Source organism: Argopecten irradians, chromosome 7 (genome assembly GCF_041381155.1).
Source record: "Argopecten irradians isolate NY chromosome 7, Ai_NY, whole genome shotgun sequence".
In the NCBI taxonomy this organism is placed as follows: Eukaryota; Metazoa; Mollusca; class Bivalvia; order Pectinida; family Pectinidae; genus Argopecten; species Argopecten irradians.
This window is the reverse complement of record NC_091140.1, coordinates 44,928,326-44,956,057: the sequence shown is the minus strand read 5'-3', so window position 1 is coordinate 44,956,057 and position 27,732 is coordinate 44,928,326. Positions and strand designations below refer to the sequence as shown.

The 27,732-nt window shown below is 33.8% G+C and overlaps 1 protein-coding gene across 2 annotated transcripts; it reads right to left on the bottom strand.

Annotated features, from left to right (window-relative positions):
- Nucleotides 1-349: 349 nt before the first annotated feature.
- Nucleotides 350-23,956, bottom strand: LOC138328587 (exocyst complex component 1-like). 2 transcript variants are annotated; one of them, XM_069275463.1, is made up of 22 exons: nucleotides 23,812-23,956; nucleotides 20,618-20,751; nucleotides 20,068-20,204; nucleotides 19,625-19,720; nucleotides 18,325-18,388; nucleotides 17,997-18,193; nucleotides 16,518-16,643; nucleotides 15,665-15,766; nucleotides 15,091-15,223; nucleotides 14,827-14,936; nucleotides 11,353-11,502; nucleotides 11,032-11,140; nucleotides 9,887-10,059; nucleotides 8,836-8,943; nucleotides 8,120-8,178; nucleotides 6,265-6,324; nucleotides 2,731-2,835; nucleotides 2,235-2,361; nucleotides 1,844-1,927; nucleotides 1,531-1,687; nucleotides 1,193-1,213; nucleotides 350-534 (listed from the first exon to the last, which is right to left on the bottom strand). In XM_069275463.1, exons 2-22 carry the CDS (start codon nucleotides 20,739-20,741, stop codon nucleotides 365-367), a joined length of 2,412 nt encoding a protein of 803 aa, XP_069131564.1. In that variant the 5' UTR covers nucleotides 20,742-20,751; nucleotides 23,812-23,956; the 3' UTR covers nucleotides 350-364. The 2 variants fall into 2 exon arrangements, with proteins under 2 accessions (XP_069131564.1, XP_069131565.1); XM_069275464.1 differs by lacking the exon at nucleotides 6,265-6,324.
- Nucleotides 23,957-27,732: the final 3,776 nt, after the last annotated feature.

The following is a 27,732-nucleotide window of genomic DNA, read 5'->3' as shown; positions in this document are numbered from 1 at the left end:
TTACATGAAGTTTCTCCATTGGCCTGCCCATCTCATCTATCACACTATATCTCCTCCTATATTATCTATATCCTTGGTACTTACATGAAGTTTCTCCATTGGCCTGCCCATCTCATCTATCACACTATATCTCCCCTATATTATCTATATCCTTGGTACTTACACTTACATGAAGTTTCTCCATTGGCCTGCCCATCTCATCTAACACACTATATCTCCTCCTATATTATCTATTTCCTTGGTACTTACATGAAGTTTCTCCATTGGCCTGCCCATCTCATCTATCACACTATATCTCCTCCTATATTATCTATTTCCTTGGTACTTACATGAAGTTTCTCCATTGGCCTGCCCATCTCATCTATCACACTATATCTCCTCCTATATTATCTATTTCCTTGGTACTTACATGAAGTTTCTCCATTGGCCTGCCCAGTAGGTGAGTAGTATACTGGTACAAATTATCTGTGTAGGTCTGTTTGGCTTCTCTTCTGTCGTTTTCCAGACAAGGGATCTTTAAAGCGGACAAAACAGCTACAAGTAAAAATACATTAATCATGATTTCAAAATATTAATGAAAAAAATCCATTAATTACAATAAAAAAGCCAGTCTATTCCAACAAAAAAACCTTAGAATGATGGACAAATATAAGGTTTCAAACTTGCTATACAGAGATGTTATGCATATACGGTAAACCTCCGGTTAGTTCAAACAAAATTGAATAAATATCGATTGATCAGTTCGAACTATCCGAAACTATTGTCTGAAAAGATAATTCAGTGTTCGAACTTCGTATATCTTCATTCACTTGTCATAAATGCTATGTCAGCTGATCATTGCCAAATAGCCTAACCACAATGAATTTATAGCAGATTGTCTGTAAAGCTCTGGCATCTAAATAGACTACAGATTTCATAAAAAGATGCTTAAATAGATATGTATTTAACTTAGCATAAACAATAGAAATTTAACTCATACCCGTAAATTAACAAGGTTATAATTATCATAAACAGGTAGCATACTCCAATTATCGGTATGTGACATGTGCTTTAAAACATATTCACTCCTGAAGGAAGCTTTGGGCTCTTCAAAAGACTAGACAAGTCCATTATGAAATATCAGGGGTGAACTAGATAAATAAACATAATGTCTTTGACATGTCTGTGTCATAATGTTATAGTCAATACTTACAAAACATGTGATGGAAATTTTCTGAAAAAAAAGAAGACAATTAGTAATAATTTTACAAATATAGCAACTTATCGACCATTCACATCAGCAAATTCCTAAAAACAAAATTTTGAAATACTATTTAGTAATTATTCATTCAAATAATTATGATTTGCTTTAAAGGGAATAATTCAGGTCCATGATAATGATTTTTTTTTCTATTTCCTGAGAAAATAACCATAACTAAGCACATAATTCCATATTATCTCTCCTAGCCTGTTGTGGTTTACCTCCCCTGTACAGCAAGGAGTTATCTCCTTGTCTTAGTGATCCCCCCCCCTTGTTTGTAATGTACTTACCCATCATAACAACTTCCCTAGGAGTCTTGGGGTGCTCTGATGCAATTCTAGCGATTTGTTCAAATATTACCGCTACAAGTGTGACGTAAGACTTGTCCAGGTGGGCATGGCGGTTCTCAGTTCCACGGAAAATACTCTCAGCCTGGTTAGCAAAGTCCTGAACACAAGATTCAAACATCACATTATAGATACCAAATATACGAGACATTATTAACTCAACAAATCAGCTTTTCCTTGATTTGGTATTTATCATATCTTGAAAGCATAATTTATGTTTTTGATCTTAAAATGATGAAAAGTTATACTTTCATACCTCAAATGTATGTACAAAACTGATGATGCCACATTTGGTTTTCTTAGCCACGCGGCACTCCTGTATGGCTCGTATCTGGTTTTGCTGGAGGGTAAATATACAGGTATAAATAGATGAAATATGCCACCTGATAATAATAATTTAGAAGTAAAATCAATGGAAAAATGAATACAAGCACAAAACATTAGGCTGGTGAACAGTATATATTTAATGGAATTTATTATCTCATTCAATTCAATTCAAGCTCACAATCTGTAATACATATACAACTCTACAAACACCTATACATGTACTTCCATTATAGAAATTCTTGGATCAAACAAATTATTTTTTAATGAACAGAAAATTTAGCATTTGATTATTAAAAAAAATGTGCAATAAATAAACTCACAATAAATCTATCAAAGTTGCGTTTGATCTTGACAAGACAGCTGGCAAATGTAACACTGAGGAAAGAGCCTGTATTCTGGGCTTTGTTTACATGCTGGCTCATCCGTACCAACATGTACATGGAATTACTGAAGGAAAGAAAATATAAATCCTAGTATGCAAGGTTAAAACGTTATTGTTTTGTTCTTCTTTTTGAATAAAAATGTTAATTCTCCGTTTTTTGCCTTTCTAAAAGGTTTTAAAACATAAATTAATATTTATGATTAAATTAAATTGCACTGTAAGATGTTTAAAATGTGTTTTCAAAATGCAGCTGTGGCTGCCATCTTGGATTTCAAATTGACCTGAACAATAAGAAAACTTGGTCAGGACCATGTCAGGATCATATCAGGCAAGAATTAGCTTAATCCCAACTGTGGAATTTTTATTCTTAATCAAAATTAATTTGTTTAGCATCCTAGATGGTAACTAATTTAGAAATATTAATTAATACTTACAATCCATCAATTCTATCGGAGTATGAAAAGAAGTCATCAAGGTTGTTTTCCAAACATGGAAAAAGGTCTCTCATCATCCCTCTCACTTCTTCATTGATGTGACGCCTACAAGAGTTAGAGACATGTAAAGCTTCATTTACTCAAATTATCAATAGCATAATAAAATAACGTATCTATGATATACATGTACACAAATAATGAAAACAGTAAACCAACTTATATTCTTAGTGATTTATTTTCATAATTTAAATTTTGTGACGAATGGTCCTACTCAGTACAGATAATGGAGGGATGTTTTCATGGCAATCAATTTCTGTGATTACCTACTTATCTTTCATGATAATATGTAAAATTCCTCACACATGAACATATGTAGGTTTACCATATTTAATTCCAAGGGGTTATCAACCCATTCAACCCTAAGACTCATATGAGCATTTCTGATTCAAAGACTGGCACAGTTCATTATAAATTTCCAGGGGTGTGTGAGTGTATATAGGCACAAATATGGTACAGCACAAAAGACAATAAAAACTTTTTTGTACCATAGAATCTGATATTCTAAACAAAATGGACCTAAACTTTAGGCCATAATTTATATATTTTTAAGTAAAGTTACAAAAGTACATAACAAACCCTTTAAAAGGATTATCTGACACTAAACATGTCTGTTTTACACTTTAAGTTATCCTAATATATGTGCAATAATGCAAAGGTATACAATTTGCTGCATAGGAGAAGAATCAGGAGAGAATTATGAAAGGTTGATCGCATCAAAAAGTGAATAAAATAGTCATAAAACTATTAGAAAAATAAATCATTGAACTGATAATTAAAAAAATTACTGAATAGAAAGAAACTGTTTAACTTTTAAAGACATTTTTACTTCAATGTAGCACAACAAATTAAAATTTTCAAACATTGAAATCTATTGGATGTCATAGAAGATTTCACAAATTCAAACTGATGTTCATACATAAAAAACAGGTAAAAGATACAATTATCTTGGTAATGTTGTACTTGCACAGGTAATTGACCTGAAGTTAGAACACAAACATTTCAAAAATCACTGACAATATTTAACAATTATTCACGACGTTTTACTGTATTTATGGCAGTCATCAAAACAAAAAATAACATAACATTGGTACCCATGCAAACCCAACTATAAGATATAGATATGTATCAAATACTATTACCAGTCGATATACATACATGTGTTTTAATCTAATCCCTCAATATCTACACTCTAAGACTTTACCAGTAGATATATCATTATAGTATGTGCTTCTAATCCCTCAAATCCTACATTGCTGGTTTCTATACACGAGACAGTGTGATAGTTTCTTACTGGTCAGAACAAGTATATAACAAAACCAATATCATGATACAAAGAACTAAATATGCATGTAAACCTCATTGACAATAAATAAAATTTAATAAATTCTTGCATTCTGTATGTTGGACTCTTACAACCATATATTGGCTGATATTATAGCAATATCCACCTTTGTGTTAGTGATCAACAGCGACTAGTTGCTAGGTTTTAGATAATGGTCTTTTCTCTATAAGGAATTTCATTTTCCCTTAGTCATAAAACTTGGTGTTTCCCTTTATACATTTATATATATATATATAAATAATTTAATTTGTTGATGTGAGATAAATCAGAAAAAGTGGAACATAACTTAATTAACTGCAAATGATTTCTTCTTCTCTTCCTCAAATTAAAGCAGCACATTTTAAAAGTAACTGCATGCTTAACATGATTCTATAACTTGACCTTTGTGGAGATTTAGGGACACAAGAAAAAACATGGAAGTATGGCTTTGTTACAATCAACACTATTGTTACTGTAAGTATAATACTTATAAAATGTGTATAATACATGTAAGACTACAAAACCAGAACACGATTACAGTCAAATAAACACAGTAAAACAGCACATCAAATCTCACAAAACAATAACTAAAAATATTCACTCAACCATGACCACAAACTAAAAATGGACATTTTTACTTTTATACAAATAAATTAAGCATTAATTCATTAAATAATAAATCTTTGAAAAATATATAAGGATACGCGTTCATATATGTGTGGTATGTATATTTCACATCTAGCAAGGGGAGATGATTACATAAACTTCAGGGTTGGAACAGATTTACACAAGTAATTTCCGAAAAAAGACGTGCTTGATAATTTTAAAAATGTTTGATAAGGGGAGATAATTACTCAAGTATAGATCAATAACAACAATTTAAGGTAAGGGAAAGAATTATAATTATATAAAGGGAACTATATCAGTTACTAAACTTTTAAAAGGAGGGGAGTGCAGGAAATTATAAATGAGCATATCAAATTAATCTGGACAAGGTGATAAAACTAAACTAAAGTCATATACATGTACATAAGCATGGGACGACTTTGAGGGAATATAATTATCTACCCAAAATCTGAACAAATTTTGGTGGTAATGTGTATTGCAGGTATGGGGTGCGTTTCTTAATTAAGTTCAAGATTGTGTGGGCTGTACAGGTTTTATAGCCAATGTCGGTGTGGTGATCATGAGACATGTCAGATTTTGTCCATAACATAAATTAAATTTAGTTAAATAAGGTTAAAGACAGACTCAGTAGGTGGAGTGTCAGGGAATAAAAGGCTGCAAAATAATTCCATGTAAAAAAATAATCACATATGAATATTACACCTTCATTCAACCACTGACTATAAATATATATATATATACATTAGTGCAATGAACATGCACAATAATACAGTTATACATTTCAACCCTATAGCATTCATAACTTTAAATAACAGGACATGATATCGACAACAGAAAAAGGATCAGGTGGTACGAGGTATTGTGAGGATAGCAGGCAGAGACACAGTAACATAATTTGTAGAGTTGAATAGTGTGACAGATAATATTTACAGTAGATTTGAAGTGAAAGATTCAGAAATGTTTGCAGAGTAATAACTTTTCAGTGAAGATTGATATTAATATTAGAAAATAATGGTTAAACACATAAAAAGTATCTGTTCAATCTAATCTATAAAGAAATCTAGTAAAAAGCTAGAAAGCATGTTATCTTCAAAATATCACAGGTCTTTTTGTCCCCTATAAACATTAATGGACTTTCCCGACTTGTACTTTTTTATGAACAATTAGGGAAAGTTCATTACTATTGAAGGGGAGGAAAGGTGATAGAATTGAAAAGAGTTACCTTTTTTCCCCTTTAAACTTAAATGAACTTTCCTGACTTGTAAATCAATATGAACAATTAGGGAAAGTTCATTACTGTTAAAGGGGAAGAAAGGTGACAGAATTGAAAAGAAACATTTTTTTTAAATTTGTTTTACGGCCCATATGACTGCCTTTTTCTACAATATGTCTGACTCTACAGAGTGCTTTATTCTATAAGTGGCTCTGCCTGAAGGGTTTTGGCATATGAGTGTTTAAGATGCAGCGGCGATACCTGGTTGCAGTGCTTGCCAAAGCCTATCGTCTCACACAAAGAACACACTTACATTTGACTCGACACACGTCTTTGATAAAGACCCTCCCCTAAATTTTCCATATAGTAATTCCTAAAAGAAGTGAAAGCCATTCATATATGTTAAAAGAAAAAGATCATAGTAAAAACTGTATCTATTCAATATTAAGTATGTCATTTACATCAATGTGACAGTTAGACCAAATTTAGTCATTATATCAAACATGTAACAGACACAGATGTGGGAGCTAGATCAGATCCTAACTCGGTTTGCCTTCTTTTCCATCTAGAAGAAATCTTCCGAAAACTTGACTTTTAACTCAACCGCTTCTGGAAGCTCTTCTGTCTATGAGCTGAAAGATCTTATAGAAAGATTTCTCATAGAGAAGTGCAAATTGAGTTGGACTCTGATGAAGTCAATACACAAAGATCAATTTCGTAAAACATGTCAAAGACCCAGATATGGGCATTCAAACATGACAAACAGATCTAGATCTATGAGATTACATACTTTGTGACCAGCATGAAAGGTAAGATTTTCTTTAAATAGTATGCCTGAATAGTCCATATGAATTATTGTAAAATAAATTTATTATTTTTTGAACAACACAAAAATTCTCATCCATCATTATCTAACATTTGTTTGATACAGATGAGATTATTTTATTTATTAGTAAACAATGAAAGACTTTTTTTTAACCTTATCTTTAAATTGAAAGTTAGCATCTGAATGAACCAGATCTATGCATGCAGAAGTATAGTGTATCTCAAACAGTATGTCATGCGCTGATCATTTCATGGCATTGATTGTTTCAATTTTGTGTTTGAAGAAATATTCTGTGAAAGTTGAGAGCCTAAAAAACGAAGTATATATCACTTAAGTAAATACAATATGCAATACTACACATATCAGCTAGCTACAAAGTGAGATACAAGTAAAAATGTTTGTATTCATATTTATAAATGATTTCAATTCAAATTTTAAAAGACAGTGAGCATAGCAGCTAACTAAATCAGTGTAAAAAAATAAAACTACAAACATTCACTTGAAGAATTTTCTTTGCATTTACATGTTTCATGAAATTTTGCATTTTTAATTCATCAAGATTTAATAAAAGTTTGAAATGGGACTAATTCATGAACCACTTGAAACCCTATACATTAAATATTTGTGCAGTACTAGAATCTCCAGTGGTAATGGAACAAATTCTTTGCAATTTTATCCGCTGAAATGACATTAGCACATCATCTTTAAGAGTTTTTCCATCACCAATTGAAACAATAGTCCCACATAAACATTATCAGGTATCACATGGTACATGGATTTGTCCCATTAAAGAAACTATTCTATAATTTCCTCTATTTATTGATTAAAATAAACCTATGGTAACAAACACAAAAAAAATTATGTCTATAAATAAATATGATGTTATATTTTGTAACATTTAACATATCATAATTATATTTTGAGATTACTTCTTCTCAGTTCATAAACGAATTGAACAATGAAATATCAGCCATACACACCCAAAGACGGATATGCTCAGAAAAAATTACTGAACATTTTTTCTTTGTAAGCTAAAATATATTTTTGATATCCTTCCTTTAAACTTTAATTATACATCAGAAATTCATATTTAAAAGACTCTAAGAGTTTATTGACGACATGGAATAACATAATTAATTTTTTTTCTAGTTTATGGCAAAAAATGGATAATAATTGAAAATTAAATGTAATTTCAGATTATATGTCAGAATATATAATAGAGTTAATATCAGAATCAGTCGTATATGCCAGAATATATTGTAGAGTTAATATTGGTTATCATGAGAAAGTTTCTATACATATAGTGTGTGATTTTACCACAGTAGTTGTCCTATTTACTTACTCCACAGACTGTACAGGTTTACGAGGCTGCCAGATGTCGCCACCTTCACCATCTTCTTCCTGTATAAAAACAATACAATGTACAGCATTTCAACATATGCACAACCACAATATTATTTTAATCAAATTTTCTTCTTAACAAAATAAACATGATAAATTTTGTTTGGTTAATATTTATTGTGTTAGAAAAAAATATTCATCTCGTTAATTTTGTAAAACACAATTTGTGGCTGAAAACTCTGTAAAAAATCGATTGAATGTGTTCAAAAGATTTTTCTGTGAGCCATGTTGTTTTTGATAAAGACATATAAATGTGCACAACTACAGATAATTTGAAAGCGATATCTGAGTTCACGTATTGAGTGAAATCATTCTGAGAAATAAAATGAGATCGTGATGAATGATACAAAAGATTGAATGTATTTCCAGGACTCCAAAAATTGATCACTTTTTTTCTATATTAAGTAATTTTTTCGTCCAACATAACTTTTATGGAACTTAACCAGCCAGGTCTAGTGTTAAGTAAACATAGATTTTTGTTTTACTGAAAGTGTATGTATAATAATTCAACAATTTTTCAGTATTTTGCAGGTCAAATTTTCGCGATTGTAACCGCAAAATCGTGAAAATATCATCTGCAAAAATGACTGGAAATATGGATAAATGCTGCACTGACAAACACCTGAATAGAGATTTAGATTTTAAAGTGACACCTACCTCCTTTTCTCCCTTCTGAGAATCAGCCACAAGGTGAAAAAATCGGACACAGAAGTCTTGTTCAGCCAAGCAGAAAGGTTCAAGTTCACTGAACACTTTGTCAAGTACCTAACAGATTAAATAACTAAAGATTAAATAAAGATAAGATAAACTGATAACTTCATAATTATAGCTGTACACATGTTTTAAACACATTTACATCTATAATATGATAATTATAAATAACCATAGTTAATTATCAATAAAGTAAATATTAACCGTCTCTGTTTCAAATTTTCCGCTGCATAGCCTTCATCAAGGAAATGAACCATGGGCTACGGATCAAGTCACCATCTTGCTACCAATTTATTTTTGTCCTACTGTGGATGAAGTCATAGTATTAAGACATCATAGATAGTGAGTGTTTTTAAAAACAAAATGGTAGCAGGATGGTGACTTATTCAGTAGACTGCGGTTCATTTCCTTATATTTACATTCGGAGTGTTTCGTCACTATATGAATCGACCAACTGAAGAAAACAAACATTTGTAATGAAAACTATATTTCTTGTTTATCGTTTGTCATTTGCATTTGGTCGACAGCCGGAAGCTTTGAAAAATAGACATTGTGGAACAACTTTGTCATCCAGCTGTTAGATTAATCTCGTTTCTCGTCGTATATGGGTGTCACAATTTTAAATATCATTTAATAACCTTTCAATAATTTTTTTTGTCATAGATTATTCTATTGTTAATATATGGATTGAATGTATTTTTGTAATTTTCATAGTGGCTATGAATACCAGAAGCTATCTACATATCTTCCGAGGAGCGCTAACTTGCTCCACGGAATATGTAGATAGCTTCTGCTTTTCATAGCCGCTATGAAAATTGGAAAAATACATTCAATCCCTATGACGAAGGCTATGCAGCGGAAAATTTGGAGCAGAGACGGTTGATATTATAATTATTTTTCTTTGGAACACTTATGAAAAGTTACATTTTGAATTTATTTATCCATTTTTTTTTTTTTTTTTAAATTTTATTAACTCTTCATTCATTGCTAATTTTACCTGATCAAACAAATGCCTCATGGCAAGATCAGAGTCAGAGCCATGTGTTGACAAGGAGGCAGAATCCACGCTCTGCATGGAGCCAGAACGTCCACGGGCATCATGGATTTTCCCCTGGAGACTTGTAGAGGATCCAGACAACTTGGATGCACTCTGTCCACCCAATCCAACTCCTAACATCAAAAGAATCAAATAACGGTACATTGTGGTTGGTTGTATAGCTTTTAAGTTGGGCATCACTTTCGACATAATCTTGAAAGAAAGACTTTAAAGGTCTGGATCGGCCAGAGTTTTCTTCTGAAATACCTCCTCCAGTTTTACTATGACATAGTCCAAGGGTGGATATCATGACAGTGATAGTGACCCCTGGAGTATGGAGGATGTACCAAGGCTAATATCTTGAATGACAGTTGAGATATATCATGAGGACATGACATCCTCACATTTGATTACCAGAAAACTGTTGTAATTTCAATAATTTACTAGAAAAAATTCACCACCATCACAGGAATATTGTTATGTGTCCAAATCAATAGCATTATAGATAAATTACCAATCTTTCCCAGGGTGCATTGCGGTCCCTACAATTTCGCCTCAGTAAACAGCCAAGCGAAATTTCAAGATTCTTGAAAAAAGTATAACGGACACATACTTAATTCTTTAATACATATTGTAAGTTTCCTTTCGTATCACTTTCATTTTAACAGTTCTGACATAATAGAAATTGATCATTCAATATCAAACCAAACAATAATGGATTATTTTGTGAATACACTAGATGAATTTGTAAGTAAATAGTCACAATTTCCATACAACATCCGCCATTTCAAAAATAATCACTGTGACGTCATATATATAAAGGGGGCGCAATGTATTAAACAATCGTCATGATGTAATATTCTGTGACACAAGGTCAACAGACAGCCAGTTTGTGAGCTGTTAACAGAGGTGAATGTGGGAGCCACAATGAACCCTGGTAGAGATTGACAAATCACATCACATGTAATGATGATGATTTTTTGATGATGACCACTGGTGTGTTATCTTACAGGTACAGTACAAAATTTCTGTGGCATTATTTATCATTGAACTTAAGCTGTAGAGTAAGAAAAGAATTCCTTCTACAAAGGTATGAAGATAATTACCAAGCTTGTTTTTGTCTGTCTTTGCTCCTGTGCCCAGTCTCTGTTTAGCACACTCTATAAAGTCCTGTGTTTCCTTTGTATATAGTCGACTAAGACTTGTGGTGTACACCTTAAACATTAAAACATCTTTATTCAAATATTCAGAAAATTCAAATTCTGGAAAATAAATGATTCAAAACATTCTGAAAATCTGAGAAATATTATGAAAGCTTGACATGACTACTACTACTGCATGAAGTCTTGGAATATCCGGTGCTTTCAACATCTAAAACAAACATTTTATGATTATAAATATTTGAAAATTGTCAGTATAACTCTAACCTGTGATAGTTCCTTAAAACTCTTAGGATCGGCATTTTTCAGCCATAACATGAGGTCCGCATACGGTGTAACATCCCGGTGACTGGAATGATGTTGTGGTAACTTGAAGTCAACATTCAGTCTACTGAGGGTCTCACCCATCTCATTACCCTACAAGATAAACCTGGCAATATTAGGACTGTGTATCTCATTACCCTACAAATTAAACCTGGCAATATTAGGACTGTGTATCTCATTACCCTACAAATTAAACCTGGCAATATTAGGACTGTGTATCTCATTACCCTACAAATTAAACCTGGCAATATTAGGACTGTGTATCTCATTACCCTACAAAACAAGGCAATATTAGGACTGTGAATCTCATTACCCTATAACACTACAAATTAAACCTGGCAATATTAGGACTGTGTATCTCATTACCCTACAAATTAAACCTGGCAATATTAGGACTGTGTATCTCATTACCCTACAAATTAAACCTGGCAATATTAGGACTGTGTATCTCATTACCCTACAAAACCAGGCAATATTAGGACTGTGTATCTCATTACCCTACAAATTAAACCTGGCAATATTAGGACTGTGTATCTCATTACCCTACAAATTAAACCTGGCAATATTAGGACTGTGTATCTCATTACCCACAATTATTATGTGATCCATTACCCTAAATTAAACCAGGCAATATTAGGGACTGTGTATCTCATTACCCTACAAATTAAACCAGGCAATATTAGGACAATCTCATTACCCTACAAATTAAACCAGGCATATTAGGATGTGATCTCAATATTAGGACTGTGAATCTCATTACCCTACAAATTAAACCTGGCAATATTAGGACTGTGTATCTCATTACCCTACAAATTAAACCTGGCAATATTAGGACTGTGTATCTCATTACCCTACAAATTAAACCTGGCAATATTAGGACTGTGTATCTCATTACCCTACAAATTAAACCTGGCAATATTAGGACTGTGTATCTCATTACCCTACAAATTAAACCTGGCAATATTAGGACTGTGTATCTCATTACCCTACAAATTAAACCTGGCAATATTAGGACTGTGTATCTCATTACCCTACAAATTAAACCTGGCAATATTAGGACTGTGTATCTCATTACCCTACAAATTAAACCTGGCAATATTAGGACTGTGAATCTCATTACCCTACAAAACAAGGCAATATTACGATTGTGAATCTCATTACCCTACAAAACAAGGCAATATTACGATTGTGTATCTCATTACCCTACAAAACCAGGCATAATTACGTTTGTGTATCTCATTACCCTACAAATTAAACCTGGCAATATTAGGACTGTGAATCTCATTACCCTACAAATTAAACCTGGCAATATTAGGACTGTGAATCTCATTACCCTACAAATTAAACCTGGCAATATTACGACTGTGTATCTCATTACCCTACAAATTAAACCAGGCAATATTAGGACTGTGAATCTCATTACCCAACAAAACCAGGCAATATTACGTTTGTGTATCTCATTACCCTACAAATTAAACCTGGCAATATTAGGACTGTGAATCTCATTACCCTACAAAACCAGGCAATATTACGTTTGTGTATCTCATTACCCTACAAAACAAGGCAATATTACGATTGTGTATCTCATTACCCTACAAAACCAGGCATAATTACGTTTGTGTATCTCATTACCCTACAAATTAAACCTGGCAATATTAGGACTGTGAATCTCATTACCCTACAAATTAAACCTGGCAATATTAGGACTGTGAATCTCATTACCCTACAAAACCAGGCAATATTACGTTTGTGTATCTCATTACCCTACAAAACCAGGCAATATTACGATTGTGTATCTCATTACCCTACAAATTAAACCTGGCAATATTAGGACTGTGTATCTCATTACCCTACAAATTAAACCTGGCAATATTAGGACTGTGAATCTCATTACCCTACAAATTAAACCTGGCAATATTAGGACTGTGAATCTCATTACCCTACAAAACCAGGCAATATTACGTTTGTGTATCTCATTACCCTACAACAAAACCAGGCAATATTACGATTGTGTATCTCATTACCCTACAAAACCAGGCATAATTACGTTTGTGTATCTCATTACCCTACAAATTAAACCTGGCAATATTAGGACTGTGAATCTCATTACCCAACAAAACCAGGCAATATTACGTTTGTGTATCTCATTACCCTACAAAAACCAGGCATAATTACGTTTGTGTATCTCATTACCCTACAAATTAAACCTGGCAATATTAGGACTGTGAATCTCATTACCCTACAAAACAAGGCAATATTACGATTGTGAATCTCATTACCCTACAAAACAAGGCAATATTACGATTGTGTATCTCATTACCCTACAAAACCAGGCATAATTACGTTTGTGTATCTCATTACCCTACGAATTAAACCTGGCAATATTAGGACTGTGAATCTCATTACCTTACAAATTAAACCTGGCAATATTAGGACTGTGAATCTCATTACCCTACAAAACCAGGCAATATTACGTTTGTGTATCTCATTACCCTACAAAACCAGGCAATATTACGATTGTGTATCTCATTACCCTACAAATTAAACCTGGCAATATTAGGACTGTGAATCTCATTACCCTACAAAACCAGGCAATATTACGTTTGTGTATCTCATTACCCTACAAAACCAGGCAATATTACGATTGTGTATCTCATTACCCTACAAATTAAACCTGGCAATATTAGGACTGTGAATCTCATTACCCTACAAATTAAACCTGGCAATATTAGGACTGTGAATCTCATTACCCTACAAATTAATACCTACAAAACCAGGCAATATTACGTTTGTGTATCTCATTACCCTACAAATTAAACCTGGCAATATTACGATTGTGTATCTCATTACCCTACAAAACCAGGCAATATTACGATTGTGTATCTCATTATCCTACAAAACCAGGCAATATTACGATTGTGTATCTCATTATCCTACAAAACCAGGCAATATTACGATTGTGTATCTCATTACCCTACAAAACCAGGCAATATTACGATTGTGTATCTCATTATCCTACAAAACCAGGCAATATTACGATTGTGTATCTCATTATCCTACAAAACCAGGCAATATTACGATTGTGTATCTCATTATCCTACAAAACCAGGCAATATTACGATTGTGTATCTCATTACCCTACAAAACCAGGCAATATTACGATTGTGTATCTCATTATCCTACAAACAAAGCAATATTACATAGAATTATCCAAAGAATTATGGTCTTTGAGCAGAAAACAAACTGTGTTGTAAAACAAGACAGTTAAACCTCTCTATAAGATTACATGAGGTTCAAACAAAACTGGTCTATATGAGCTAACATTGGCCAGTTGGAGTCAAAAACAAAGTGGTCTTATTATGCAGATGATCCCTACACAGAGGTGATCACGAAGGCAGGTTCACTGGATAGCCTTACCTGATGAATAAACAAGTTATTCAGGTGATGTGCTAAACGTTTGGCAAAACTTGCTGAGAATTTACTGTAGCGCTTCTGTTGTTCTTCAACAGCTGACATCTTCTGTAAGGCTAGAAACAAAGGTATTAATTTTATAACCAGTTGCATAAAGCATACAAAAAATTGACACTCTTACTGTTCGTCAAGGGCATCCTAAAAACCGTTGTAACAGGGAATTTTGTTACGATAATTATACTTAGTTACAGGTATTAGCCATAAGTCTACCTGGATGTATCTGTACAGCCATACAGTTCTGGAGAGCATTGGCTGCGGCTGTACATTCGTAGATCCCCCCAGGAGTGGACAAGTCACCGTCACTCAGCGCCTTCAAGTGTCGTGTGTCCAGGTCAAGTTGACTCTATAATCAAAAATTAATTCTCTGGAATATTGAATATTTTAAACATCACTTTTTTTCTTCCAAGCATTTCTTTTCGAAACCACTTTTACATCACAATTTGATTCTGTATTTTTGTCTCGTATTGTTCTTCCATGCTTGTCCATACAGGGGACATATCACTGCCATTGATTTCTGTGATTTCTAATCATCCACTAAATACATGAAATTTAAACGAAATGTGAAAAACTGTGTTTGATTACAGTGTATGATATTGTTAATTAACTTTTTTTTTACATTAAAAGTGCAGCCACAACAGTTTATCTCCGCGAATTCATATCTTCCATAATTCTTGCACACTTACTTCAAGGGTATTTCAATTTAATTTTAAATCCGCGTAACTTAGTAACAAAATTTATTAGCCATGAAAGAAAGTAGGTTAACTTTATAGTATGTACTACTAACCACTAGACTGTCCAATTCCTCCAGCAGATGTTGGTGGTTTTTATTTCTTGTGTTGATCAGGGTGTCTTTATCTCTCATCATCTCCATCTGGTCTTTAACATTCTTTTCAGAAAAAATTACATGTACGTTACTATGGTTACAAGTTAGAAAACTAAAACTACAAACGAAATAAGGACCCTCAACATCCATAGTTGTTGCATTTTAATTCTAGCGAGAAAATGATAAATATGGTTCCACTGATCTGTGGCTGACACCTGGAGATTGTGATGATCTCTAATGAATATCATCTGACATCAGTCCAGAAACAGCTATACACCAAAGGAGTGGTGAATCTCTTGCTCTATTTTAATACAATAGAATGCTTTAATCATTAATTCACAAAACGGTAGAATTCATGTTTATTTCATGTGAAGAAATTCAGATTTTTAATTTTGTTTACGCACATAAAAATGTCACATTTTGCCTGTGCATATATAATATTATCCTTGCCTTCATTATACAAGATGACATACACATTTTATCAAAATCTTGTGACCAGTAGCATAGTCTTTGTTTTGACTATTCTGTATTTGCATATTACAAAGTAATCTGTCCTTGCGAGTAAGTATTGATTGTAACGTCATATGTTTGTGAGCGTCATGTCATACATTTCTGAGAAAACGACATGAATTTTGCTCATAAATATGATGATGTCACAATGGATACCTAACTGTAAGGGAGGCAACTCTGTTATATGCTAAGATTGAATAGATAACAATCCTTTGCAACACTCGGATACTCCATATTCCACATAAACTACTGACCCCCTGTTGTTCGAGCTAAAAGGGTTTTACTGTAGTTTAGACCTACTTACCTGTAGTATTTTATCATAAGAATCAAGGCGTTCCTCAATTTTCTCTGCCTGATTGATTCCATCATCTAACAAACGCATTAGATTCAGGACTTGGTCCTCAGATCCCATGATAGAATGAATATTAGCCTGAAAAAGAAAACATAGCACAAAGTTATTCAAATTCAACAATCAGACCAGGTTTTATTTATTTAGTTCCTTGAACAAATATTTTGATCTGAAAAATAATTTTAGAGTCAGTAAACTATGAAAGATTTGATGACCATTACACTTACTGCAAACTTACTACTTTGGAAGAAGTACCAGGTATTGAAAAAGAAATCCACAAAATTTGAGATACAGATTAATTATCAAAGTCTACATTGGTCTTAAACAGAATGGTACAGTTGTATATTTGCATCTAATACTATATACATAGTAAATGCCACAATCTGGTTTTTTTTAAATAAAGACCGTTGAAATGAGATTTTACTGTAACGGTTACAGTATATGTCTTAGGTTATTTGAGATACGTCCAAACACTTTTTTATAAACCACTTTACTCATTTTCTAACCAGTACAGTCTCTCTACATACCCCATCTAGAACTGACAACTACTTGGAAAGTTGTTCTCTACATACCCCATCTAGCTATAGGACTGACAACTGCTTGGAAAGTTGTTCTCTACATACCCCATCTAGGACTGACAACTGCTTGGAAAGTTGTTCTCTACATACCCCATCTAGGACTGACAACTGCTTGGAAAGTTGTTCTCTACATACCCCATCTAGGACTGACAACTGCTTGGAAAGCTGTTCTCTACATATCCCATCTAGGACTGAAAACTGCTTGGAAAGCTGTTCTCTACATACCCCATCTAGCACTGACAACTGCTTGGAAAGCTGTTCCCTACATACCCCATCTAGGACTGAAAACTGCTTGGAAAGCTGTTCTCTACATACCCCATCTAGCACTAACAACTGCTTGGAAAGTTGTTCTCTACACATACCCCATCTAGGACTGACAACTGCTTGGAAAGTTGTTCTCTACATACCCCATCTAGGACTGACAACTGCTTGGAAAGTTGTTCTCTACATACCCCATCTAGGACTGACAACTGCTTGGAAAGTTGTTCTCTACATACCCCATCTAGGACTGACAACTGCTTGGAAAGTTGTTCTCTACATACCCCATCTAGGACTGACAAATGCTTGGAAAGTTGTTCTCTACATACCCCATCTAGGACTGAAAACTGCTTGGAAAGCTGTTCTCTACATACCCCATCTAGGACTGACAACTGCTTGAAAGTTGTTCTCTACATACCCCATCTAGGACTGAAAACTGCTTGGAAAGCTGTTCTCTACATACCCCATCTAGCACTAACAACTGCTTGGAAAGCTGTTCTCTACATACCCCATCTAGGACTGACAACTGCTTGGAAAGTTGTTCTCTACATACCCCATTTAGGACTGACAATTGCTTGGAAAGCTGTTCTCTACATACCCCATCTAGGACTGACAATTGCTTGGAAAGCTGTTCAGCAAAGGATTCAGCATTACTGATAGCTGCCTGAGACTCAGACATCAGAAGAGCGAGGTCTGATTCCTCCTTCCCTGTCAGAGCCTGGTAGTCTTCTTCTAGTGCTGCCATATCGTCCCCGGTCTGGGGCGTGTGGCCCCCACCCTGGGGCTTACTCACCTCTGTAACACATAGCTTAGCAATAAGATTTCAACAACGTTAACAGTACGTAATGACTAAGAACAAGAAGATGGATAACCTGTGCTTAAATTATCTGATGTTAACATGGCAAAAGTGTAAATAAAATTCCTACCTTCCAATAACTGCTTAGGGACATTGATAAAGTCAGGCTTTTGTATTAGACATCTTTGGCTCAGCTGAAAAAAGATAGAAATATGATGGGTAAATAAATCTTGCACAATAAAACATGGTTTGACACCAATTCTCTGCACATCGGGACCAAAGAAATTATTGTTATAGGCATAGTTTAAATATTAGAAATAAACTATAAGAACCTTGACAGGAAATGAAAAATACAATTTACTAACCATGAATTTGTTGCCAGAGCTTTCGTTATAACTGTGGTTATTGTACTATTTTGGGTTACATGTAAAGATATACCAAGCCAAAAATAGGATCCTTTACAATGACATATTTTGCAGAAAGGAGTTAGCTTCATTTATCGATCCAGGTAAGCATGACTTAATTATGCAATATGTTTATGAGAGCAAGCTTGATCATAAATGTATGAGGTCTAGTACAAAAGATGCATTCTTAAATGTAATATTCATTAAGAATACATGAAATAATATTATCAAACTCTGCAGACTTAAACTCATAGGAAGAACTATTAACAGTCAATTAATGAAAATTTGAAGAAACTTATGAAAAGTTGTAACATTAGGAAAACGTATTTTTGTGAACAATTTATAACAAAGGCCGCCCTGACTTTAAGCCTCTGTGATAGAAATATATTCATTGTCTGTCATTAAATGATTTTACACTGTGAATGTTTGAGTGATAGCTCAAATCCAGCCAAGTGAATTCTTGGTATGGAAATGTATTTTATAGTCAAGTGCTTTCATAAAGCTCGAACCATGAAAACAATTGTGGTTTTGATTTTGTTGACAAAATTGTTTCAAAATGTTTGTAAACACATGTATTAAAGATGCTCCACCACTGACAAATGGTATTTTTTCACTATAAAAAACAGGAGCAGACGATTTAGTATTTTTCTCTAGTTAAAAAAGTTACTTACTTTACATCATTACCACCATTGAAAAGTTTGAGCTTATAATTTTACTTCAAGTTAAAAATATGAAAAATAATTAATTGCATCCCGAAAAAATTCTGTGACACTATATCCTATATGGAATGAAGTACTGATTGCGCATGTACCAAAGGCGAAATAAATTATTTTATATTATTTTTTGTGTTAATTAGGCATATATATACACGATTAAACACCAATTATTGTTCAAATGATTAACATCATTTATGCTCTGTCGGCGGTGGAGCATCTTTAAAGAATTAATGTTAACAGTTTATGATCATGGACAAACATTCTATTTAAAACCAGTGTAGATATCAAAATGACCATTACGTGTACTCACCTTCCACAGACAAGAAATAAAGGCTTCCTTGTCAGCCACACTACTAGCCACCCATTTGTAGATTTTCTCAAAATGGAGGTCAAATTCAGCGGTTTCCTGTGAAATATAAGGAAGCCACTTACGACAACAGTCTGCATGGCTGCACTAGCACTACCGAGTTGCCCTAAGTCAACTCTCTCCAATTAAACCACAATAATCTGACAAAACAAGTTTTATTGCATATTATATATATATATATAGAAAGTAACTCAAGTACTTAATGAAACACTTACAGTCTGTTTCAGATTTTTACTTCCTATTATGCTATGGCTCATTTCAACTTCCAAATAACCTTGAAAATGTAATTCCTATATTATAAACACTAGTGTCCTATTTGAACTAAGTACATTCTATACACTAAACTATTTTTGTTTTAACTCATACTTCCTATATATGTTACTGACCTTATTTGAACTTTTGCCATCAACGACCTTGAGTTCCCGTAGCAACCAGGTCATTTTTTTCTTGTAGGATTCGCCTTTGTCAGCTTTCTTCACCTGACACACTCTAGCCTGGACAGGACTTTCATGGTCATTATTCACTGTTGTAAAAAAAAAATCATCATCAATTTATAAAAAATGACCCAACGGTCTTAGAGGTCATCTGCCAACCTTGGCAACAGTCGTACAGGAAATTAAATATATATGGCACAAAAATAATAACCTTGGTTGGGACTATTTATATCTGAATCATTTCAAGCAAGTTGCAGCTAAATTACACAGGCAGAACTTAAGAACAAGTTCAAAAGGTGTTTTCAAGATGGTGGCTGTTGCATGCGACATCTTGGTTTTTGGATCAACCCGAAACATCATATAACAACACTTAGTCAGAATCATTCCAGGAAAGTTTCTTTCAGCTAATATAAATTACACCAGTTGAACTTGAGAAGTTCAAAATGTGTTTTCAAAATGGTCGGCTTTGACAGCCATTTTGAATTAATGGTTGATTACTTACATGCAGCACACAGAAAACTTGTTTTCTTCTTTCGTCCAACTTTGGTAACATGGACAAAGCCGATGAGACGTTCATCATGAGGCAAAAACACATCCCGATGGAGTGTGTGTTTAATGGCTGTCATCTTTGTTTATCTGTTTAGTGTTAAAATAAATGAAAGATTGCACATATCAAAAATATAATAAAAAGTTAATTAATGGAGAGAAAAAAAAAGAATAAACCCTGTTCATACTTTGTATACCCCATTACCAGCTGATGGTTTTAAAAAACTTTTGATACAAACATCGATGATGCCTAATGATTGAATATCCATTTAAAGCATAAAAATTACTCATCCTAGCTACCCAGTTCTCTAGGTGTTACTGATGTTATATCCAACCCAGGAATGTTCATAGCAAAATTAAAGGCAATTCATGAGAAAAACAATCACAGGCCTGCAGATCAGAGACTTCCTTTGAAAATTACAGAAATAGTGACACCCAAATTTAAAGCTTAAGCCACACAGTCAACAGTGTACCGTTATTCAATTCATTTGATGTACATCAAAGGACCAAACTATCTGTCTCATCGGTTATGGTACACAGAAACTTCAGTTTTATTATGGAACATTCCAGGGGTGGATATAATGACAGTCGGCCCTGGCATATTAAACTTAAACTTTGTTTATTTTACATTGATTGCAATATAAGTTAAATTACTTTCTATGCCTTGGATAAAAGTTGTGAGGAGTCTTAGAATGGGAGGAAACCAGAGTGCCCAATGAAACCCAAGAGATCGGGTAGGTGACCCCTGACCTTTCACCTCTGTGTCAGTAATCAAACCCCGGTCAACTAGATGACAGGTAAGGTGCTTTACCACTACGTATACACCACCCCTGTCATTATACCCACACCTAAACTGATCTCATATCAAAAATGAAGGCACTGAGCGTACCACAGCTTGTACATAAAATGAGGCATTGTAGTCTGGTTCTTTGATGTTCATCAAAAGAAATTGTTTGATCAAATTACTTTACACTAAGCTTTCAAATTGGGTGTTGACTTGTTCAAAAAGTCTCTATAGACCTGTGATTGATCATCAGGTTTCTTTTTCTCCTGAAACACCTTCAGTTATAAAACTTTTAATATTACTTATGTGTATATAATTAGTCTAGGGCTGGATATAATGAGAGTGACAACCAGTAAACTTCTTACAGTTGCGCGCTAGCTGTGTAGATTTTCCTAAAGTATTCTCCCATATTATTTCACAAATAAATTAAAAATAAAACAAGAGGCCCAAAGGGCCTTAACGGTCATCTGACTACCTTGGCAATAGTAAAATTAATTATATATGGTGTCACTTTGTCAGGACCATGTCAGGATCATTTTCAATTTCTTTCTACAAATTTTAATTCAAACAAGAGGCCAAAGGGCCTTAACATACAGGAAATTAATTAGATATAGTGTCATGGTAGCCATCTTAGATTTGGGATCAACCAGAGATGTAACACTTTGTCGGGACCATGTCAAGATAATTTTATGCAAGTTTCAGCCAAATCGCACCGGTAGAACTTGAGAAGAAGTTCAAAATGTGTTTTCAAGATGGTGGCTGTGGTGGCCATCTTGGATTTCGTATCGACCCGAAAAATAACAACACTTTGTCGGGACCATGTCAGGATCATTTCATGCAAGTTTCAGCCAAATTGCACCAGTAGAACTTGAGAAGAAGTTCAAAATGTGTTTTCAAGATGGCGGCTGTGGCGGCCATCGTGGATTTCGGATCGACCCGAAAAATAACAACACTTTGTCGGGACCATGTCAGGATCATTTCATGCAAGTTTCAGCCGAATTGCACCAGTATAACTTGAGAAGAAGTTCGAAATGTGTTTTCAAGATGGCGGCCATCTTGGATTTCAGATCGACCTGAAAAATAACAACACTTTGTCGGGACCATGTCAGGATCATTTCATGCAAGTTTCAGCCAAATCGCACCGGTAGAACTTGTCCAAAATGTGAAATGTTAACGCACAGCGGATGGCGCAAGGTGGAAGGCGCACGGCGGATGACGACGGACGAAACATGACGACTGTAGGTCATCCTGACCCTTTGGGTCAGATGAACTAAAAAGCAAATATACATAACCAATTAAATATTGGCTACACATGATGATACATGCGCAGATATACATAACGCATATACCATAAAGGTAGATATTGAATTTAACAAAATTTGATCCCGCTACATACAATTATTAGTAATTATTAACATATTCTAACAATAAATATATGCCATTTAACACAGGTGCCAGCTTCTAGTTTTGGAAAAAAATACACTTATGCCCCTACTCCCCATAGTAGGGGTAGGCTATAATATATTTTTCAAACCAGAAGCATGACCCCTGTGCATTTAGAGACTAATTTTTTTTTCCATCTATCGAAAGAAATCCTAAAATAATGAATTTGTTGACCACAACCACTTATCCAATAATATTAGATGCTCAATATTGAGAAACTTCTGATTGGCAATATCGAGTATAGAGGACAAATGTAAGCAAAAGTGACATATCTGGTCACAAAACCAGTGTGCACATTGGAAATTAAATGAAGAATCTTGCAAATCTGCAAATTGATATATTTTTGTCATCAAAGATAATTTCTGGTGATTTTTTAAATTGCATCCATTCCTCTAACGAAAAAGATATATAATTCAAAGTTTTTCATTTAAAATATGCCACACAATTTTTTGTTGGAGTAGAGGAAAATGTGACCAGACCTCACCTATTTGTTCACATTTGTCCACCATACGTGTATTCAGACTTGGCTTTATTTAGCGGTGCTACCGGACCTAACCTTGGTACGAAACATCCTACTTTGGGTCTTTGGGTACGTACATGCCTACAACAGCCCAACCTGTGCAACCCCCTCCCTCTGCGACCACTTTATATTGCAACGGGCATTTGCAATTGGAATGTGTAAAACGCTAGAATTTCTGAGAAAATAAACACAACTTCACATGTTTTTTTTTTGGAAAATGTGTTAGGCCTTGTCATTTAAAGTAGATCCGCACGCTTCCGCAGTAGGGATGATTCGGTCTCCATTCAGAGACAGCTGAGAGATGCAAAAACCAGTCGCAACAGTCAGACAGTTATTGTGACACTTGCCACACTGGCGTTTTGATGTTCATTGATCTTTACAGGCCATTTAACTAGAAACATACCTCTATGATCCGTATGTCAAATTGAGTTCGGCATCAAGACATTTTGCACTTAATTAAGGAGTAAAATTTAGAGCTATCTAATTCCATTGGATAGTCCTGTCACCGGAAGTTTACAACGCCTCGATTTGATAAAGAAGTGGCAGGTTCTCTTAACTTCCGGTACACGAAAAAAATCAAATGCATTAAAGATACGTAGGTGTTTAATTCCTCACTGTGCAGAACTAAGCTAGTATTGAATCAAAGGGACATGTACATTATACTTATGTTTCATGGGTCAGAACGATCGTTTGAACTGGATTTTTTTTTTGACAACCCGCTGAAATTCATCAAAATGTGCAATTTTGAAAATTTGAATTTAGACGTCCCTAAAATCTACCTAGGGCATTTTTGAAAATTGTATTAAGAAGATTATGTACTTTGCAAACAGATGCATACCTTTTGACAACCCCCCCCCCCCCTACAGCAATGATGTTGACAAAATATTCATTTGAAAAAAATGGTATAGACTATGACTTTAAAATAATGAGAAAATTGGTCCTATCCGTCATCATCATATAATGTTGAAGTAGTCCGGAATGCTTCCATTTGACCTCCTTTTTTATGCAACAACTCATTTTGTCGTCACCGAATACATGTAGGTGAGGAGTGGGCTGAAGATTACATTATTAGGATAACTATAGACCAATAAAATAATAGTGGCTAAAGGACGGTTCCTTGATAGTCTCCAGACTTGGACCGCCAATTACTACGTGTGTTTTCACAATATTTACTTCAGGTAATGAGCCAACTTTTTAGAAAATATTTTTGGTATACTCAAAATGGAAGTGGGTGAACCACCATTGTTAATAATTGACATGGCCGAAAATAACACCCAGAATTTCGATATTTTCTGTCTTTAAAATGTAGCCAAAATTTTATTTGTCACATTTTGCCTACATATTTGTGATCATATGTAATTATTTATATGACATAAAACATTATTTTGATACCATTTTGGATCAAAAATGGAACCCTGTCATACACCTCTACTGGGCAACATTAATTTGGCCATAGCACAGGCCCCTGGGACCTTTTGAATTTTTTAAACGTATTTCAAGGGTTTGCATTTATGTTGCTACATGTAACATTTAATTTCAGTAAAATTTGTTCGTGGGCAAATTTCCATTGTTCGTGAAAGAGGTCCTTTGTACTTTCCACATTTATATAAAAACCTAAATAGTAGACTTAGAACACCTACCTGGCAACTTAAATTTTGTAAACATATTCTTTATTTGGAAACAGCAACACCCAAATTCATGATAGTATACGGGGAACATGGTAGATTCCCATTAACTATCAGTATTAAAGTTCGCATGATTGGCTATTGGGCAAAGATGCTAGAATCATCACATAGCAAACTTATAATTACTAATGATTATAATACACAGTGGCTAAAATGTATTAAAAGTATTTTTGAAGAATGAAATCTTATTCTTATTTTCTAGAGTAGGGAATTCACTAGTTCACATTGGTTGAAAAAAAGTAATTTTCCATCCCCTCAAAAGTGATTTTATATAAAGTTGGAAAAATGATGTTTTTTCAACTCTCCGAAAGGTAGAATCTTCCAATTAGAGAATTTATAAGCACGATTTGATTTTTGAAAACTATTTGATTGTTCTTCCTCCACGTATATTAAGGCCTAATGCAAATTTAGAACAATGTCATGTAATGTAAAACTACCGATTGAACGTGGCAGATGAAATAATATACCAAGAGAACAACGATTTTGTAGTATGTGTAACTTAAACGAAATTTGAGATATTTCCATTATTTAATTAACTGTACTGATGATCTATTAGTATGCAATAGAAAAAAATTATATCTAGATACTATTATGAAAGACCAAATAATTTTAAATTTTAAACTTTTTTTTCCAATTATGTAGTCAACAACGAACTTATTATTATTTCACTTACAAATTTTTTAATTATTATACAAGACAGACTTAACTCAGTTCATTAATATAACCAGTATATCCTATGTATATTATAGAAGATGTGTAATGTGTATACTGCATTATTTCATTATTGAAACTGTTTATATATTCTCTTCACAACTTTTTGTTTCGGTTTACGGGAATAAAATCACTGTCATTGTTTGTAGACGGTCGCGCGATCGAAATATAGACTTTAATTCAGTACATTACGGATGGAAAGAGCAGGTAAGTTGTTAATTTTCTATACTTTAGAAATCACAAACGATTACAATAATGTCATTAAATGAAATATAACTATGATTCTTCATAAATGATAGTTATGCTTTTTAAAAAGAAACTTTTCATAATTATTTTATAACATGCCAAAAATCAGTTGGAATACTTGGTCGTTAAACCATGAGGGAAGAAGAAAGCTTTGTCGAATGTCTGAGAGACAACTATCTTTATTAGTATGTGAAAAAAAAATATACCAGAGCTATTATTTTTGACCGTTATCTAATACTGAAATAAAGCATATTGCGTGCGCGCGACCGTCTACTGACAACTGAGGAAAGGCCAGCTCCTTTTAACGACTGCAGTTATTTTTAAATGTACTTATTTAAATGACCTTTTTGAAATAAAATATATACATCTAATTAAAATTTCTCTTTATTTATAAAAAATGTTATTCGTTGCTTTTTGTATTTGAAATACAGTTTTTCTTAATACACAAAAGTAAAAGTTATTTCAACAAATTTTTGCCAACATTGTTGCTTAGCACAACAGATTCCTATTGCATTTTCTGTGCAATGAGAAATCCGAGTGTTGACTCGTATACACAAAATTAGGGGACATATTTTTAGTCAGTTCCGCCATCGGCGATGGTAAACATAGACCAAAAAAGCTCCTCAGATGCTCTCTAGCAAACGGTGCTAAATCTTGCCTTCTCGGACTTTGATGTATACATTTTCAGAAAGCTATTATAGAGGCACTTTTGTAGAGTTACAGGTCCCTCTGAGAAGTCAAAAATTCACGCATTAAACTTTGTTAATCATGTGTATAAATTGTAGAAATATGAGTTCATATCATAGAAGAAAATGGAAGAAAAAAACACGATGTCCGTGTGCTCGTTTCCACGATATATATTTGAGAAAATACCAATAAATGTTAAATAGCACTTTAATACTACTCTATGGTGGCATATTTCTGCCATCAAGTTATTTTAGGTCGAGTTATGTAACGTAACTTTGCCGAGATAATTATGTCGTCCTGTCGAGTTATATCATAACTTGTTGAGATAACGGAAAGTCGACTTACATCCTGGAAAATTGATTTACCTTATTACGACGAGATCCACGATAGTCAGTCGCGATAGTGTAACTCGACTTTCCAATGTGAATATGTGGATTTGTCGTGTTTAAACTCATCTTACCGGCATACATATCTCAACAGGTCATGTTTTATCTAACTCGACTGGTCGACATACATGTAATTATCACAACAAGTCATGTTATAACTCGACTTGCCGACATAACTATCTAGTCAAAGTTGAGTTACCATAAGTCGACCTAAACTAACTTGATGGCAGAAATATGCCACCATACTATGGATATCATACTTTTGAAAATCTACATATCAATGGGAAAAATTCAAGGCTGCTCTTTCTAAACCACACAGCAAGATGAGGGTTCCGTGTACATCAAGGATTTATAAAGTGACTGCAAATTCTTGGTGTACATTTATTTTGGGAGCATTTAATCTTCAAACAGCAGAAGTATATTTTTGACAAAATTTGCAGATCACAACTTGCTATGTAGATCTTGATAAATTGTATTTGAAATCTCAAAAACTTTTTTGTCTAAATCGACGCGAGACTATTATGACTTCAACGAGATCGAAAGTTAAGGATGTACTCCTCTGAGAAGTCAAAATTTTCTTGTATTAAACTTTTTTTCTCATGTGAATTT